This window comes from Oncorhynchus nerka, linkage group LG25, assembly GCF_034236695.1.
Source record: "Oncorhynchus nerka isolate Pitt River linkage group LG25, Oner_Uvic_2.0, whole genome shotgun sequence".
Classification (NCBI taxonomy): Eukaryota; Metazoa; Chordata; class Actinopteri; order Salmoniformes; family Salmonidae; genus Oncorhynchus; species Oncorhynchus nerka.
The window spans coordinates 43,124,472-43,142,866 of NC_088420.1; the positions used below are offsets into that span (position 1 = coordinate 43,124,472).

Consider the following 18,395-nt stretch of genomic DNA (forward strand, 5'->3'; position numbering starts at 1 on the left):
TTAACTTATTATGGATCACCATTACCTGCTGCCAAGGCAGCAGCTACTCTTCCTGGGATCCAGCAAAATTAAGGCAGTTTATACAATTTCAAAAACATTACAATACATTTACAGATGTCAAAACACACTGTGTGCCCTCAGGCCCCTACTCCACCACAACCACATACAAAATCCATGTGTACCTGTGTATAGTGCGTATGTGTATGCATGTGTCTTTGCCTATGTTTGTGTTGCTTCACAGTCCCCCGCTGTTCCATAAGGTGTATTTTATCTGTGTGTTTTTTAATATATAATTTTACTGCTTCCATCAGTTACCTGATGTGGAATGGAGTTCTCTATGGGAGCGTCTATGAGTTGTCTTTCTGGGCTCGGCGTCAGTTAAACTGCAGTACCGCCAGTGTCCTCTGTATACATGAGATGGCTTGCTTCCCAACTGGAGCCCTGGGGATTTAGGGGGGCCGCTGTCCTGGCTGCAAATGCAGGAATGCCCACATGCAGGATCGCCGCCAATTGCGGGTTGCAATTGCACACTATTGAAATTGTTTGTGACAATTCCAGTCTTTCGTCCGACAATTCATAGGACAATTTCACAAGGAAATCAGGAACAAGTGAGTGCCATGAATTGACAAGCTCGCATTGACTAATGACTTTAGCTAGATAGTATAACCAAACCCTGTACTTTAAACTTTATTTAGCTAATCTAACGTTTGCTAGCTAGCAACTTGATCAAATTTAGCCACTGGCTAACGTTTACATGCTAGCTACTCTTTCTTCGCAGAAGTAGTCTCAACTAACTAGCTAACGTTAGCTACCTGTGGTTAACTAGTTAATTAACCTTAGTAGGTTCACTAGTTATCCATTTAACTTAGGTGTTTACAGCAGCTTTGTTGTACGTTTTGATAATTTTGAATAGTCAAAAGAACCACCAACTCGCTTGCCAATTCAGGCTAACTTATCTAGCTGTTTACATTTGAGCTTAGTTGGCTAACGTTAACTAGCTGTTTTGCTAATGGTGTTAGCTAGCTAATGTTCTTGTGGCTTGATAAATATAACTAACGTGACTAGAAGCTGAGTTGTTAGCTGATAGTGCATGTAGCAATGTTTGATAAACTTTTCTCAGCTTTGCTCAAATCTCCATTTGGGCTAGCTAACCTAAATAGCCTGTTACCAATTGAAATGTAATTTGCACTTTTTTTTATTATGCATTTCTTCTGTATAGCTTGCTCATTTATTAGCTACGTCATTAACGTTGTTTTCGCTTCTCTGAAAATTTGTTGTGAAATAATTCTCTTAACATGGGCTTTCTCTCTAGATGGGAGGTAGTTCTCTATCAATTGCATACTCGGGGTCTTTGTCATGTCAGTCTCACTGCAGAGAAAATACACCCACTGCAAGCTCAAAACATCTTTGCTTCTTGGCAGCAGCGTTATTTCTCAGTAAACGCATCTAATTTTGCATCCATCTGACAACGGGGGTGTGTGTGTGCGCCATCACTCACAGCGGTCCTTGTGTCTCTGCAGCCGTTGCTATGGAGGAGGTGACGCATCTGGTGTCGTCGGGTGACTGTGTTAAGATCTGGGACTCAGCCTCCATGACAGTTTTGGAACAGTTTAACCCGCACAGCGCTACACACCCTGTGGCCCAAGTGTGCTGGAGCAGCAACAGTATCCTTCTTACTAACCATCTGGGTATGTCCATGTACCTATGTTCAAATCAAAGTTTATTTGTCACGTGTGCCGAATACAACAGGTGTAAACCTTACAGTGGAATGCTTACTTACAAGCTCTAACCAATGGTGCAAAAAAAAAGTGTGTAGGTAAGTAAAGAAATAAAACAACAGTAGAAAGACATTTGAAAAAGAGTAGCAAGGCTATATACCTGTTAGTCAGGCTTATTGAGGTAGTATGGCTTGGGGGTAAAAACTGTTGAGAAGCCTTTTTGTCCTAGACTTGGCACTCCGGTACCGCTGTTATAATGGATTATTTTTTGTTTTCCCTTTGCTCTCGTCACATTCTAGTTGAACCATAGTGATGAGCAGCCCCCACACCTTCATGTAAACAATTGATTTTTTAGGTCATTTTTATCATCTACCCAGTTCTGTTCCGTGACATAAATGACAATATGCAGTCAGTTGCCTTGACTTGACTCCTCAGATCAGTATCTTGTAAGTGCCAGCAGTATAGGAGACAAGCTGGTGGTATCCAGTCTCAAGTCCGCTCCTATCCCAGTGGTGGAGCTTGCAGAGGGGGTGAGTGTATGTGGCCTGACAGCCAGGGCCAGTAAAATACTCTTTCAGTTTCATTCTAATTCATTACCCTCCCGCATGTTGTCACATTATTATATTTTTTTGTCCTCAGAAAAAGCAGACACGTGTGAGTCTGAACTCAACGTCCCAGTACCTAGTGAGTGGGGGGCTTGATAACTCTGTTAACATCTGGGACCTGAAGGCCAAGAGGCTTCATCGCACCCTCAAGGTACCCTCAGTCTTACCTGTGACCCTACCCATGGGAACTATGTTCTAGTACTTATATTTCAAACACATCTCACCTGAACACCTGGTCCAAGCTTTTGGTGTAGATATCGAGGCATTTTAGAGTTACCTGTATTACTAGCACAGAGGCTCAAGAACTCAAGGCACAATCTACATCCTCAAATGTCTCTCTCACCAGGACCACAAAGAGGAGGTGACGTGCGTGTCCTTCAACGGCAGTGACAGCTACATCGCCTCGGGCTCCACCAGTGGTGACATCATCCTGCACAGCATCACCACCAACCTGTCCAGTAATGCATTTGGACACGGCATCAACCAAGTGAGTGTTCTGTTGGACCTGACACACTTAACACTGTAACCATGACCCTTTGCTTATACTTAGCCAATTCTATCCCAGTGCCTGAGTGGTATGGGCTAGGGGTTGTTACTGGTCATCAAATCAATATGAGGCTGAAGGATAAAAGACAATGACAAAATTGGGAACAATTAAAATGCCTCAGGTCTAAAATTACGTTCCTCCCACCTTAGCCCATCCACGACCTGAAGTACTCTGTGGTTAAGCGCTCCCTGCTGGGCAGTGTATCAGATAGCGGCTCGGTGGTCCTGTGGGACGCCAACACTCAGAAGGAGCTGCACGTGTTCGATGGAGCCCACAAGGCCCCCGCCTCAGGCCTGGCCTTCTCTCCTGCCAACGACCTGCTCTTTGTCACCGTTGGCCTGGACAAGAAGATCATCTGCTATGACACCTCCAGCAAGATGTAAGAGCATGGGGTTTAGTATTGACCAAACAAGTTTAGAGATATACTGTTTGACTGAGAGAGAGCCTGTTACCTTGGTATTTTTTTACAAGCTTTGTTGTTGCAATTTTTGGGGGTCAAAACACATTCACATTATTTTGTAATTTGTCAATGATGCTGTCCTTTACTAGTGATTAGTTCTTCAACAGCGCGAAGGGGACTTTAGAACTGGCTCTTGTGCTTTCAAGTACAGTGTTGATGTTTGTTTGTTTCCGCTGCCTCTCTCGCAGTATTCTCCGCAACATGTGTGTGGAGTCCCCGTTGACGGCCATTGACTTCACTCCAGATGGGGCAGGGCTGGTAGTGGGCTCCACCCAGGGCAGACTGTACCTGTACGACCTGCGCAACCTCAGCTCCCCTACTAAGACTGCCGCGGCACACAAGACCTCCATCACCAGCTTGCGCTTCCAGAGTTCCCAGAGCAGACACCTCAAGGTAGGCTACACACCACAGCCCACTTTTAAATGATTTCCAGTCACAAGATTTGAAAAGTTTAAAATAAACCGCACTCTTTAAAATCCCTGAATTGGATTTTCCTAAACTGAGTTCAAATTTTATTTTTGTTAGGGACTGCAGCTGTGCTGTGACTAAGACACTGGTTTTGAGATTTTGGGATGACATTTGTTTGCGCAAGGGGGCACGCCAAGACCATGTGGGTTTTCTTTGGTCTGTTGTGCATGTTGTATGGAACCAACTCTTAAAAAAAATAAAAATCCTTAATTTATGTAAATAGTTTGACACTTATTGTGACATAAATGCTTTTGTATTGAGTGTTCTATTTCACTTGATGGGAAATGCTGTGCCCTTTTGTTTTTACAGTAAGCATTTGCCCAGAGTAATGCACTTTGTCAGTTCAGCGTTTATTTCTTGACAGCATGCACTGTAAGCCTGCATTGTATGGCTATGGGCTCCTGACTAATAAAGGACCCAAATGCTTCTAAAACCTTAAATACAGATCTCAATAGAGAAAGTATTGTAGCTTGTATGTATTTAACTGGCATGTGTTACCTGAGATCAATTAAACTTGACCTTTGCAAGCTAACCATGTCCCTTGGTTTTTCCCTTGTTAGTCCAGTAAAATAGCTTCCAGCAAGTCTTCCAGGGCCCAGACAAGCAAGAGGATCTCAGCCAGGCTGGGTAGTACCTACCTACCAGTAACTACCCCCAGCTCCAATCCCCCCTCTAGCCTGCCTGCACACCATGCAGTAGAAAGAGGGGATGGACAAGCCCAGGGCACAGGTCAGACTCACTCTAGTACCTCAAATATACTCTGGCCAACATCCTGACCTGAAACACCAGCCGATTTCCAATTCATGGTCTAGACCAGTGCTAGTCAAACCTTAGCTTAGAGGTCCAGAGAGCAGATTGTGTGTGTGTGTGTGTGTGTAGGCACACACAGAGAGGCAGAGGGCCAGCTGGGTGTTGACTGCCTGCCTAGTCTGGACAAGTTCAGCAACGTGGGTAGAAACAGCCTGGACATCTTCTCCCCCGTAAAAGACGGTGAGCTCCACACTTGTCTTTGACTCTTCAATTTAGTTTCAACTTACTCTCTGATATATCAAGTTTAGATTTGGTTGTCAGTCTCTCTCTCCTCCCTGTTTTCTTTTCAAACTGACAGCTTGTTTTCTTTGTCTTTAGATTACAAAGCCCACGGGATGAGTGGTGATGCTTCTGGTGGAATCAAAGGGAAAGGTAGGTGTATTTGCCATGTCCTCTTTTACAGTTCAAGTAGTTCTCTCGTTGAATGAATGGTCATGAGGACCCTGCACCGCTAACCATGAGTTGAAGACATGCGTCTTTTTCAATTATCCCTCTGTAATAAACCTGATGCAACTAATCAAGGGCTTGGCTAGTAGTTGAATTGGGTGTGTTAGTGCTGGGCTAGAACAAAAATGTGCACCATGTGGGGTTCATCCAGGAATTGATTGAGAAACACTGCTATAAACATTCAATAAAGTTCACTGTCCACTGTACATCTCATATATACTGGTGTACATGATTGAGACCACATTTGTGACTGTTGTTTGTATGTACCATAGCGATCAGTTTGGATATGTTCTCCAGAGAAGGGCAGCAAAGCATGGAGAAGTTCAGCAAAGTGGGACGCAACAGTCTGGACATTTTCTCTCCTGTTAGAGAGGGTGAGATTCTATTTGTGTGTCTCTTGACATTCAAAGTTCACATTGTTCTGCACAGCTTCACAGCTTTTGTTCTACTTACCCAGAGTCAGATGAACTTGAGGATACCATTTTTATGCCTCTGCCTGCAGTATGGAGGAAGTTATCGGTAGTTTCGTGAGCCGACACTTAACTAGTATTAGCGTAATGACTGGAAGTCTATAGGTACGGTAACGCCATTGATTAACTTGATCTTTGCAGATTACAAAACTCATGGAATGACTGCAGATGAATCAAATGGGAAGAAAGGAAACAATCTGGACTTCCTCCCTACCTACTCTGGTGGTCCCCCACACCACAAGACTCCCCTGGGCACCCTTGGAGGAGGTTGCTGTTACAGCCCCCTGCGTGTTTTCCAGACCCCTTCACCAATCAAAGAGGAGCTAGCCATGCCTCCTGCACCAGCTCAGACAGACACACAGGACTCAAAAAGGGTCAGTCTACTTTATTCAATCAGCTGTTGTACCATGACCAACTTGGAATGCTGACACAGACCATTTGAACCAGGAGTATTCAATTATTGTCCTGGGGTCTTCCCAGCCCAACACGATCAGACCTGATACAAATACTTAAGGACGTTCATTACTTGAATCAAATGTGATAGTGTTGGGCTGGAACAAAAAGGTGCCAATCAGGGAAGCCCCAGAACCAGAAATGAAACTCCTGATTTAGTCTCTGTTTTTCCTGTCAAAATGTGCAGTGCCTTCAGAAAGTATTCATACCCCTTGACTTATTCCACATTTTGGTGTTACAGCCTGAATTCAAAATGGATTAAAGATATATTTTTTTACACACAATACTCAATGACAGTGAAACAACATGTTTGTAGAAATGTTTGTACATTTATTGGAAATTAAATACAGAAATATCTAATTTACCCAAGTATTCACATCCGAGTCAATACATTGTAGAAACAGCTGTAATCAATGCCAAAGGTGCAAGTCTCTAAGGGCTTTCCACACCTGGATTGTGCAACATTTGCCCATTTTATTATTTTGAGAAGTCTTCAAGCTCTGTCATTTGTTGTTGATCATTGCTAGACAACCATTTTCAGGTCTTGGCGTAGATTTAAGTCAACTGTAACTCGGCCACTCAGGAACATTCTCTGTCTTGGTAAGCAACTCCAGTGTAGATTTCGCTTTGTGTTTTAGGTTATTGTCCTGCTGAAAAGTGAATTCATCTCCCTGTGTCTGGTGGAAAGCTGACTGAACCAGGTTTTCCTCTACGATTTTACCTGTGCTTAGCTCCATTCCGTATCTTTTTTTTATCCTGGAAAAACTCCCCAGTCCTTAATGATTACAAGCTAATCCATAACATGATGCAGCCACCACTGCTTGAAAATACGGAGAGTGGTACTGAGTAATGTATTGGATTTGCCCCAACCATAACCCTTTGTTTTCAGAACAAATAGTTAATTGCTGTATAATTGCTTTATTTTTTGCAGTGTTAGATGGCACCGGCAGACGTTTTACGTGCCCCCAACAGATTGTGTTTATTTGCATTGTTCGTTACTTATTTTGTACATAATGTTGCCGCTACCGTCTCTTTTGACCGAAAATAGCGTCTAGACATCAGGACTGCTATTACTCACCACGGACTGGCAGAATCCTTTTTTTCCCTTTCACGACTCTGACAAGCCCGACGCGAAGGATATACCGCTTCCTCTGGAACAGGACCCGGTCCCAGTGATCTGTATGAAGAGGAGGCGGCAAAAGAGGGGCCGAAGGGCGGCTGCCATCTGATAATTCGTAGGTGTTCGAATAAACCCCCACTTCCCTCCATTCTGCTAGCAAACGTACAATCCTTGGAGAATAAAATCGATGAGTTACGCGGAAGATTAAACTACCAGTGGAACATTAAAAACTGTAACATCTTATGCTTCACGTGGCTGAATGACGACAATATCAACATACAGCTATCTGGTTATACGATGTACCGGCAGGAAAGAACAGCGGCGTCTGGTAAGACAAGGGGCGGCGGACTATGTATTTTTGTAAATAACAGCTGGTGCACGATACCTAAGGAAGTCTCAAGCTATTGCTCGCTTGAGGTAGAGTATCTCATGATAAGCTGTTGACCACACTACCTACCGAGAGAGTTTTCATCTGTATTCTTCGTAGCTGTTTACATACCACCACAGTCAGAGGTTGGCACTAAAATAGCTTATGGCGGATTACAGCTCATTCAATGCTAACAAGAAAACGTTCACCCAGAGGCGACGCTCCTAGTGGCCGGGGACTTTAATGCAGGGAAACTTAAATCTGTTTGACCTAATTTCTACCAGCATGTCACATGTGCGACCAGAGGGAAAAGAACTCTGGACCACCTTTACACACACAGAGACGCATACAAAGCTCGCCCTCCATTTGGCAAATCTGACCATAATTCTATCCTCCTGATTCCTGCGTACAAGCAAAAATTAAAGTAGGAATCAACAGTGACTAGATCGATTAAAAAAGTGGTCAGATGAAGCAGATGCTAAGCTACAGGACTGTTTTGTTAGCACAGACAAATATGTTCCAGGATTCCTCCGATGGCATTGGGGAGTACACCACATCAGTCATTGGCTTCATCAATAAGTGCATTGATGACGTCGTCCCCACAGTGACCCCAACTAGAAGCCATGGATTACAGGCCAGAGCTGCTGCGGCGAACCATCAAACAGGCAAAGCGTTAATATAGGACTAAGATCGAATCGTACTACACCGGCTCCGATGCTCGTCTTATGTGGCAGGGCTGGCAAACCATTACAGACAACAAAGGGAAGCACAGCCGAGAGCTGCCCAGTGACATGAGTACCAGACGAGCTAAACTACTTCTATGCTCGCTTCGAGGCAAATAACACTGAAACATGCATGACAGCACCAGCTGTTCCGGGAAGACAGCCGATGTGAGTAAGACCTTTAAACAGGTCAACATTCACAAGGCCACAGGACCAGACAGATTACCAGGTAGTGTACTGCGAGCATGCGCTGACCAACTGTCAAGTGTCTTCACTGACATTTTCAACCACTCCCTGTCCGAGTCCGTAATGCCAACATGTTTTAAGCAGACCACCATAGTGCCTGTGCCCAAGAACACTAAAGTAACATTCCTAAATGACTACTGACCTGTAGCACTCACATCTGTAGCCATGAAGTGCTTTGACAGGCTAGTCATGGCTCACATCAACACCATCATCCCAGAAACCCTAGACCCACTCCAATTTGCATACCGCCCCAACAGATCTACAGATGTTGCGATCTCTGTTGCACTCCACACTGCCCTTTCCCACCTGGACAAAAGGAACACCTATGTGAGAATGCTTTTCATTGACTACAGCTCAGCGTTCAACACCATAGTGCCCTCAAAGCTCATCAATAAGCTAAGGACCCTGGGACTAAACACCTCCCTATGCAACTGGATCCTGGACTTCCTGACGGGCTGCCAACCCAGGTGATTAGGATAGGTAACAACCCATCCGCAACGCTGATCCTCAACACAGGGGCCCCTCAGGGGTGTGTGCTCAGTCCCATCCTGTACTCCCTGTTCACTCATGACTCCACAGCCAGGCACGACTCCAACATCATCATTACATTTTCCGATGACAACAGTGTTAGGCCTGATCACCGACAACAACAAGACAGCTTATAAGGAGGAGGTCAGAGACCTGGCCGTGTGGTGCCAGGACAACAACCTTTCCCTCAACATGATCAAGACTAAGGAGAGTATTGTGGACTACAGGAAAAAGAGGACCGAGCACGCCCCCATTCTTATCGACGGGGCTGCAGTGGAGCAGGTTCAGAGCTTCAAGTTTCTTGGTGTCCACATCACCAACAAACTAGAATGGTCCAAGCACACCAAGACAGTCGTAAAGAGGGCACAACAAAGCCTATTCCCCTCAGGAGACTGAAAGATTTGGCATGGGTCCTCAGATCCTCAAAAGGTTCTACAGCTGCACCATCGAGAGCATGACTGGTTGCATCACTGCCTGGTATGGCAACTGCTCGGCCTTCGACTGCAAGGCACCACAGAGGGTAGTGCGAACAGCCCAGTTCATCACTGGGGCCAAGCTTCCTGCCATCCAGGACCTCTATACCAGTCGGTGTCAGAGGAAGCCACCCTAGTCATAGACTGTTCTCTCTGGTACCGGAGGGCCAAGTCTAGGTCCAAGAGACTTCTAAACCGCTTTTACTCCCAAGCCATATGACTCCTGAACATCTAGTCAAATGGCTACCCAGACTATTTTCATTGCCTCTCCCCCTCTTTACACCACTGCTACTCTCTGTTGTCATCTATGCATAGTCACTTTAATAACTTTGCCTACATGTACGTACTACCTCAACTGTGCCCCTGCACCTTGACACAGTATCGGTACCCCCCTGTATATAGTCTCGCTATTGTCATTTTACTGCTGCTCTTTAATTACTTGTTACTTTTATCTCTTATTCTTATCCATATTTTTTTTAAACTGCGTTGTCGGTTAGGGGCTTGTAAGCAAGCATTTCACTGTAAGGTCTAAACCTGTTGTATTCGGCGCATGTGACTAATACAATTTGATTTGATTTAGTGCCTTGTTGCAAACATGACGCATATTTTGGAATCTTTTTTATTCTGTACAGGCTTCATTTTCACTCTGTTCATTAGATGAGTATTGTGGAGTAATAACTGTGGATGGATCAACATTGTATTCTCCTGTCACAGGCTTTAAACTCTGTAACCGGTTTAAAGTCACTGTTGGACTCATGGTGAAATCCCTGAGAGGTTTCCCTCCTCTCTGGCAACTGAGTTAGGAAGAACACCTGTATCTTTGTATTGACTGGATGTATCCAAAGTGTAATTAATAACTTCACTATGCTCAAAGGGATATTCAATGTCTGCAAATGTTTACTCCTGAAATGATTGTCTCGCCATAACAAAGGGGTTGAATACTTATTGACTGAAGACATTTCAGCTTTTCATTTTGAATTAATTTGTTTAAAATAATCTAAAAACACAATTCCACTTTGCCATTATAGGGTATTGTGTGTAGGCCAGTGTCACCAAATCTAATTTTAAATTCAGGCTGTAGCACAACAAAATGTGGGAAAAGTCAAGGGGTGTGAATGCTTTATGAAGGCATTGTACACAATAGTCAACCTCTCATACAGATGAAAGTTGTCTCCCAGAGCAAGCCCCCTCTAAAATAGGCATTATTTTATGCCTGGCTTCTACTGTAAGGCTTCTCAAAAATTTTACCTTTATTTAACCAGGCAAGTCAGTTAAGAACAAATTCTTATTTTCAATGACGGCCTAGGAACAGTGGGTTAACTGCCTGTTCAGGGGCAGAACGACAGATTTGTACCTTGTCAGCACTATGGATGCAGGATTTAATGGCTTCTAAGCAAGTTGTGGTCCAGGCAGTACTGAAACTGGAGACAATGTTCAAGCTGCTCTTCACCTGTTGTCTGTTTGACTGACAGTATGAGAAGGGCTGTGGTTCCAGTCTGGAGGGTGAAGGCCCAACCACGCTCACGTCATCAGCCCAGACCTCACACAGCCAACCAGCACCGCCATTCTTCACCACTGAACCCGGCCTGAGGACAAATGAATTGCAGGCCCAGCTGAGCTACAACACGCCCCTAAATGGTGTGCTGCCCATTATTGTACCAGGTGAGTTAGTGTTGTTATTTGTCTGTTTGGGTGAGAGCTGTAGATAATATGCTATATCAATGAATTTAGCATAACATGTATTATATCATATTATTATATTATAACTATACAGAACAAAAATATAAACGTAACATGTAAAGTGTTGGTCCCATGTTTCATGAGATGAAATAAAAGACCCCAGTATTTTTCCATATGCACAAAAATGTTTTTTATATCCCTGTTAGTGAGCATTTCTACTTTGCCAAGGTATGCCACACCTGTCAGGTTGATGGATTATCAAGAAGCTGATTAAACAGCATGATCATTACACAGGTGTATCTTGTGCTGAGGAAAGTAAAAGACCGCTCAAAAAAGTGCAGTTTTGTCACACAACACTATGCCACCGATGTCTCCTTTTTGAGGGAGCGTGCAATTGGCATGCTGACTGCAGGAATGTCCACCAGGCCTCCCGAGTGGCGCAGTGGTCTAAGACACTGCATTGCAGTGCTAGCTGTGCCATTAGAGGTCCTGGTTTGAGTCCAAGCTCTGTCGCAGCCCCGTGGGGCGGCGCACAATTGGCCCAGCGTCCCCAGCAGGGATGTCCTTGTCCCATCGTGCTCTAGCGACTCCTGTGGTGGGCCTGGGTGCATGCACGCTGACACTGTCGCCTGGTGTACGGTGTTTCCTCTGACACATTGGTGTGGCTGGCTTCCGGGTTAAGATGGCATTGTGTTAAGGACCAGTGCGGCTTGGTTGGGTCGTGTTTCGGCTGACGCATGGCTCGTCCTTCGCCTCTCCCGAGTCCGTACAGGAGTTGCAGCGATGAGACAAGACTGTAACTACCAAATTTGGATACCACGAAGAGAAAAAAAGAGCAATTAAGGAATATCCACCAGAGCTGATTCCAGATAATTGAATGTTAATTTCCCTACCATAAGTTGCCTCCGTCATTTTTCAGAATTTGGCAGTATGTCCAACCGGCCCCACAACTGCAGACCACGTGTATAGTGTTGTGTGGGCTAGCGGTTTGCTGATGTCACCGTTGTGAACAGAGTGCCCCATGGTGACGGTGGGGTTATATGATATGGGCAGGCATAGACTACGGATCACAAACACAATTGCATTTAATTGATGGCAATTTTAATGCACAGAGATACCGTGACGAGGTCCTGAGGTTCATTGTCGTGCCATTCAATTCATCTTCCGCCATCACCTCATGTTTCAGCATGATAATGCACGGCCCTATGTCGCAAGGATCTATACACAATTCCTGGAAGCTGAAAATGTTCCTGCATACTCACCAGACATGTTACTAATTGAGCATGTTTGGGATGCTCTGTATTTACATGTACTGCAGTCTGTTCCAGTTCTTGACAATTTTAGCAACATCGCACAGCCATTGAAGCGGAGTGGGACGTCAAATCAGTTTATTTGTCACATGCACTAAATACAACCGTGAAATGCTTACTTACAGGCCTTAACCAACAGTGCAGTTTTTAACTAAAAAATAGGTATTAGGGGAACAATATAAAGAAAAAAAAAGAAAAGTAAAATAACAGTAGTGAGGCTATATCCAGTATTCCACAGACCACAATCAACAGCCTGATCAACTCTATGCGAAGCAAATGGTAGTCACACCAGATACTGACTGGTTTTCTGATCCACACCTCTACCTTAAAAAGAAAAGTTTTCTGTGACCAACAGATGCATATCTGTATTCCCAGTCATGTGAAATCCATAGATTAAGGCTTTATTTATTTATTTCAATTGACTGATTTACTTATGAACTATAACTATAATTTATGAACTGTAAATATTTGAAATTGGTGTATGTTGCGTTCCTATTTTTGTTCAGTATTGTAAAATATGAAATTATGTATGCACAGCATTACATGTACAGTGTGGGGTAGTGAGTTGACGAAACTAATGAAAAATACCCTGTCAGTGTCTTTGGCAGTGGCATCCTCGTTATCCGAGAGAATAGTGGAGGCTGTTGGAACAGAGGGTGGAGGGGCTCCCCTCACATCTCTGCAGATCCATGAGACCCTGGAAGACTTCCGGTGGGTGCACCTTCTCACAGCATATCACTTACAGTTGCCGAACCATCTTGTGCACCGTTTCTCTGTTCAATAGTGTCATTGGAATTTCATAATTCCTATAATTAAATTCACTCAGTATATTTTATAAGAATTTGTAAGATTCCTATTTGCATAAAATAGACAGAGACCAGTCTTATCAAAATTAGATACTAGTATTTATTCTCGGAGCTCGCTGCCATGTAACCACGAACAACAGTTTATATACAAAATATGACGTCATAGGTTATAAACTGTCCTTCCTCCTATCGACCAGGACAAAGCAGGTTCAAAAGTTTATTCCAACCCCCTCGCTCGCTCACTCCAGACACACACTTGTGAAGATTAACTTCTGGAATCTTCACCTTTATCCATCACTATTTAGAAGACAGTTCCAGATAATGGAAAACCCAGGAAAACACTCGCTGCCTTATCTAAACATCCCAGAGCTAAGTTGAGTTGGTTCAACCATAGGTTAACAACCCTTTTTGCTTACTTAAAAACCCACAATCCATTCCTCCCCAACCTAGCTGAAATTGTATTTATTATGTTTAATTACCCCCTGTTTCATGCTACACAATCCCTTCCTTATGAATTAACATTATTAATCAGATATAATAAAACAGAGTAGAGTTTAATTAGTTATAGTTCTATTTAAAATGTAGATATTGTTTAGTCATTACTCATAAAATTCCTAACATAGTTTTGTAGATTTTTGGCTAACCCCGTTTCCTCCACAGGGACACCTGCCACCGAGACATAGTGAACCTCCAGGTGGAGATGGTCAAACAGTTCTACATTCAGCTGGTATGTGACGTGTCCCTCTGGTCTAACTCCACACGGGTCCACTGTGACACATAGGCCACTACACACCACACCACACTTGAGTCCCCGATAAAAGCACACGCTAAACCAGTCTGCATTGTGGTTCCATTTCCCAAACCGACCTCTTGCAGGGTTCGTACTGTCATGAAAATCCTGGAAAAGTCATGGCATTTTAAAATGGGGTTTTTCAGGCCTGGAAACGTCATAGAAAATCATTGTATTATTTCTGTTAATGTAATTTTTAAGGTTATCAATCAAATAAAAATCAACATATCAACCAGGATCCGAATGACACTTTAGGGCATCTGTGTTTGCGTGAATCACCTGCATATGTGCGAGGCAGCCAATTCAAAACATACAGTTGAAGTCGGAAGTTTGCATACAGTTGAAGTCGGAAGTTTGCATACACTTGAATGGCGCTCACCCACTCTGTAAATGTTAATATTATCCATAAAAGTATCCCTTACAATTATACACATCAGTTATGTAAGCTAACAACCAGCATACAGTTGAAGTTGTAAGTTTACATACACTTAGGTTGGAGTCATTAAAACTCGTTTTTCAACCACTCCACAAATTTCTTGTTAACAAACTATAGTTTTGGCAAGTCGGTTAGGACATCTACTTTGTGCATGACACAAGCAAATTTTCATACAATTGTTTAGACAGATTATTTCACTTATTCACTGTATCACAATTCCAGTAGGGGTCAGAAGTTTACATGCACTAAGTTAACTGCCTTTAAACAGCTTTAAAAATTCCATAAAATGATGTCATGGCATTAGAAGCTTCCAAATGGACAATGACCCCAAGCATTCTTCCAAAGTTGTGGCAAAATGGCTTAAGGACAACAAAGTCACGGTATTAGAGTGGCCATCACAAAGCCCTGACCTCAATCCTATAGAAAATGTGTGGGCAGAACTGAAAAACCGTGTGTGAGCAAGGAGGCCTACAAACCTGACTCAGTTGCACATGCTCTTGTCAGGAGGAATGGGCCAAAATTCACCCAATTTATTGTGGGAAGCTTGTGGAAGGCTACCCAAAACATTTGACCCAAGTTAAACAATTTAAAGGCAATGCTACCAAATACTAATTGAGTGTATGTAAGCTTCTGACCCACTGGGAATATGATGAAAGAAATAAAAGCTGAAATAAATCATTCTCTCTACTATTATTCTGACATTTCACATTCTTAAAATAGTGCTGATCTTAACTGACCTAAGACAGGACGTTTTTACTAGGATTAAATGTCAGGAATAGTGAAACTGAGTTTAAATGTATTTGGCTAAGGTGTATGTAAACTTCTGACTTCAACTGTATATTGTACCCTATAGTTATCTGTTTAGCCATTATTAGCATGTATTAATGTTTTCGTCAAGTCACAAAAAAATTAGCACAACACTGGCGAATAAGGCCATAAAGTTAATAAAATTTTAACAAATCATAATTTAAACAATAATATTTTGTTTTATTCCTTCTGTCAAAATGTGTATAAACCCTGCTCTTGGTTCCTTGCTTCCTTTCAGAACGAGATCCATGGTCAGATCGAGAGGTACTCTGTCAATGACTCGCTGGTGGAGGAGATCGAGAAGCTGAGGGAGGAGAACAAGCGACTCCGAGACAGTTACTGAGAGGTTGACTTGATGGAGTTAATCACCCCTGGATGCAGTTGTTGTCCCTTCTCAACTCGGACAAAAGTCTTCCGCAGAGCTCAAGGTCTATGTGGAATAATCGTGCCAGGGACAGAACTCTGAAGGCCAAATGTGCCTTTTTTTGTATCCTGGTTTAATTCCCTCCGTCTCTTTACATGGCATGCAGGGACCCTTTTTGTATTCTCACCAGTTTATTTTGTACATGTCAAACTTGCCAAGGGCCTTGGAATGGATTAATTAAGAAGTGCCTTACTAGTTGTAACCCAAGGGCTGGACCAGTATCTTATCAGTCACAAGGTATGACACAGTGGTTATCATGCTGGACTGGCCCGTGATGGCATGGCACTATTTTACCCCAATTCAAAACCGGTCTCTCCTCTCGCAGGTCCTTGTTGACTCCACCAGTGGATCTAATATAATGGACAAGTGTAAGTAATGATGCAAACTCCGTTACAATATTGCTGATACCTATTCATTCCTTTTAGATCTGTGAAGGAGAGATCAGCAAGGACCCAGGGATTGGAAGATGCATTAGCTTGGGATTGCCCTTAAATACTTATCTTCAGTATGGTTGAAGTTGATAGGGTCTTTTGGCTTTTACTGGAATACTGAAGATAAATTAGGGCATGCCTTTGTTGGAAGACATAATCATGATAGTGTTTGTTGTGGACTAAGTAAGAAAAGGCCATATCGGTCATCGATTTCTCTTATTGTAAGCAAAGTGGTGCCAAGCTCCCCTCTATGAAGGGTGCTTGCATCGCCAAGTTTCTGTTCCTCATAGTTTAGTTTCTTTTGTTATAGATTTTTTATAGGAAAATAAATACTCAATATGCATACAATCTCATTCTGATTTCAGAGTGACGCAGGAGACCGTTGAACGTTTTCAGTTACAATGCACCGTGAATGGTTCCATAAAGAGACAGCATGTTAATTCTTTAATTTAACAATGAAATACAGGTGCAACAACACTTACAAAATAATACTTAAACATCTGTAATAGTATTGATTAAAACAAATCTGATGCTTAGAGCCCAAATACTTCCTAATGGAGGAATTGAAAAACTAGATCAGACTGCATGGCCACATCATCAAAATGGAATAAAAGCAACCTTAGGATCAGTGCTATCTGGGATCCTTGGGACGTCCTTAACCATTACCCATTTAAAATGTCAACTTCCATAGGGTAGGGACGTCCCAGCACGGACCATAGGGCGAACACTGATAGAGGAGCTCTATGCCAGCAGCTCGGAGGATGGAACACTCCGCCTGTGGCAGACCGCAGTGGAAGGGCATGCTGCCAGGTGAGCACTGGCAGACAACTAACCTGTCCCTGTGGTCCATTTCAAATGGATGTTATTCTAGAAATTTGAAGTAGCTAAGTTGAGACTTTTTTTCTCTAAAAAAATGAACAGTTCAAAAATACTGATTTGAACGATGGACTGGCCCAAAGTGGCACTTGTATGACTACACAAAAGAAAGATGGAAGATTCCATTGAGGTTTTACGCATCATTGATTAATATGATACTTTCAGATAGACACCAATATGGGCATATATATAAATATGTATACACTAAAAAAAACATGGGAAAATAGAATTAAGTAATCTTAGAAAACCTTGTTGGTCTTTGGGGTTGGTTTTACAGAGTTCCCCAGTGCTGTAGTCATATTTGTAGATCTTATAATCATCTCCACCTGCAACAAAGTCCTTGTCAAATCAAAGTTTATTTGTCACGTGCGCCGAATACAACAGGTGTAGACCTTAGTGAACTGCTTACTTACAGGCTCTAACCAATAGTGCAAGAAAGATATTGGGTGAACAATAGGCAGGTAAAAAAACAGTGAAAAATAACAGTAGCGAGGCTATTAAAGTAGATAGGCTACATAGACATCGGTTAGTCGGGCTGATTGAGGTAGCATGTACATGTAGATATGGTTTAAGTGACTATGCATATCTAATTAACAGAGAGTAACAGTAGCATGAAAGAGGGGTTAGCCAATGTGCGGGAGCACTGGTTGGTTGGGCCAATTGAGGTAGTATTTACATGAATGTATAGTTAAAGTGACTATGCATATATGATAAACAGAGTAGCAGCAGCGTAAAAGAGGGGTTGGGGGGGCACACAGTGCAAATAGTCCTGGTAGCCATTTGATTACCTGTTCAGTAGTCTTATGGCATGGAGGTAAAAACTGTTGAGAAGCCTTTTTGTCCTAGACTTGGCACTCTGGTACCACTTGCCATGCGGTAGTAGAGAGAACAGTCTATGACTGCGGTGGCTGGGGTCTTTGACAATTTTTAGGGGCTTCCTCTGACCCCGCCTGGTGTAGAGGTCCTGGATGGCAGGCAGCTTAGCCCCAGTGATGTACTGGGCCGGGCCGTACGCACTACCCTCTGTAGTGCCTTGCGGTCGGAGGCCGAACAATTGCCGTACCAGGCAGTGATGCAACCAGTCAGGCAGGTTGCTCTCGATGTTGCAGCTGTAGAACCTTTTGAGGATCTCAGGACCCATGCCAAATCTTTTTAGTTTCCTGAGGGTGAATAGGCTTTGTCGTGCCCTCGTCACGACTGTCTTGGTGTGTTTGGACCATTCTAGTTTGTTGGTGATGTGGACACCACTGTTGTGTCGTCTGCAAACTTAATGATGGTGTTGGAATCGTGCCCGACCATGCAGTCGTGGGTGAACAGGGAGTACAGGAGGGGACTGAGCACACACCCCTGGGGAGCTCCATTGTTGAGGATCAGAGTGGCAGATGTGTTGCTACTTACCCT

General features: G+C 43.3%; 1 protein-coding gene across 3 annotated transcripts; it reads left to right on the forward strand.

The window, feature by feature from the left end:
• Positions 1-403: 403 nt before the first annotated feature.
• On the forward strand, positions 404-16,466 carry LOC115109531 (protein NEDD1-like). 3 transcript variants are annotated; one of them, XM_029634516.2, is made up of 16 exons: positions 404-608; positions 1,501-1,664; positions 2,154-2,248; positions 2,358-2,474; positions 2,670-2,810; positions 3,020-3,249; positions 3,519-3,723; positions 4,359-4,527; positions 4,678-4,788; positions 4,927-4,980; positions 5,328-5,429; positions 5,667-5,899; positions 10,907-11,096; positions 13,021-13,135; positions 13,891-13,957; positions 15,502-16,466. In XM_029634516.2, the coding sequence occupies exons 2-16, from the start codon at positions 1,529-1,531 to the stop codon at positions 15,604-15,606; spliced, it is 2,070 nt and encodes a 689-aa protein (XP_029490376.1). In that variant the 5' UTR covers positions 404-608; positions 1,501-1,528; the 3' UTR covers positions 15,607-16,466. The 3 variants fall into 3 exon arrangements, with proteins under 3 accessions (XP_029490376.1, XP_029490375.1, XP_029490377.1); XM_029634515.2 differs by having other exon boundaries at positions 1,521-1,664; XM_029634517.2 differs by lacking the exon at positions 13,891-13,957 and having other exon boundaries at positions 1,521-1,664.
• The last annotated feature ends 1,929 nt before the right edge of the window (positions 16,467-18,395 follow it).

Excerpts from the sequence above, each read along its gene's own strand:
- LOC115109531 (XM_029634516.2), top strand. The coding sequence starts at position 1,529 with ATGGAGGAGGTGACGCATCTGGTGTCGTCGGGTGACTGTGTTAAGATC. Across the intron at positions 1,665-2,153 it reads AGTGTGCTGGAGCAGCAACA|ATCAGTATCTTGTAAGTGCC; the intron begins GTATCCTTCTTA and ends TTGACTCCTCAG. Across the intron at positions 5,430-5,666 it reads TTTCTCTCCTGTTAGAGAGG|ATTACAAAACTCATGGAATG; the intron begins GTGAGATTCTAT and ends TGATCTTTGCAG.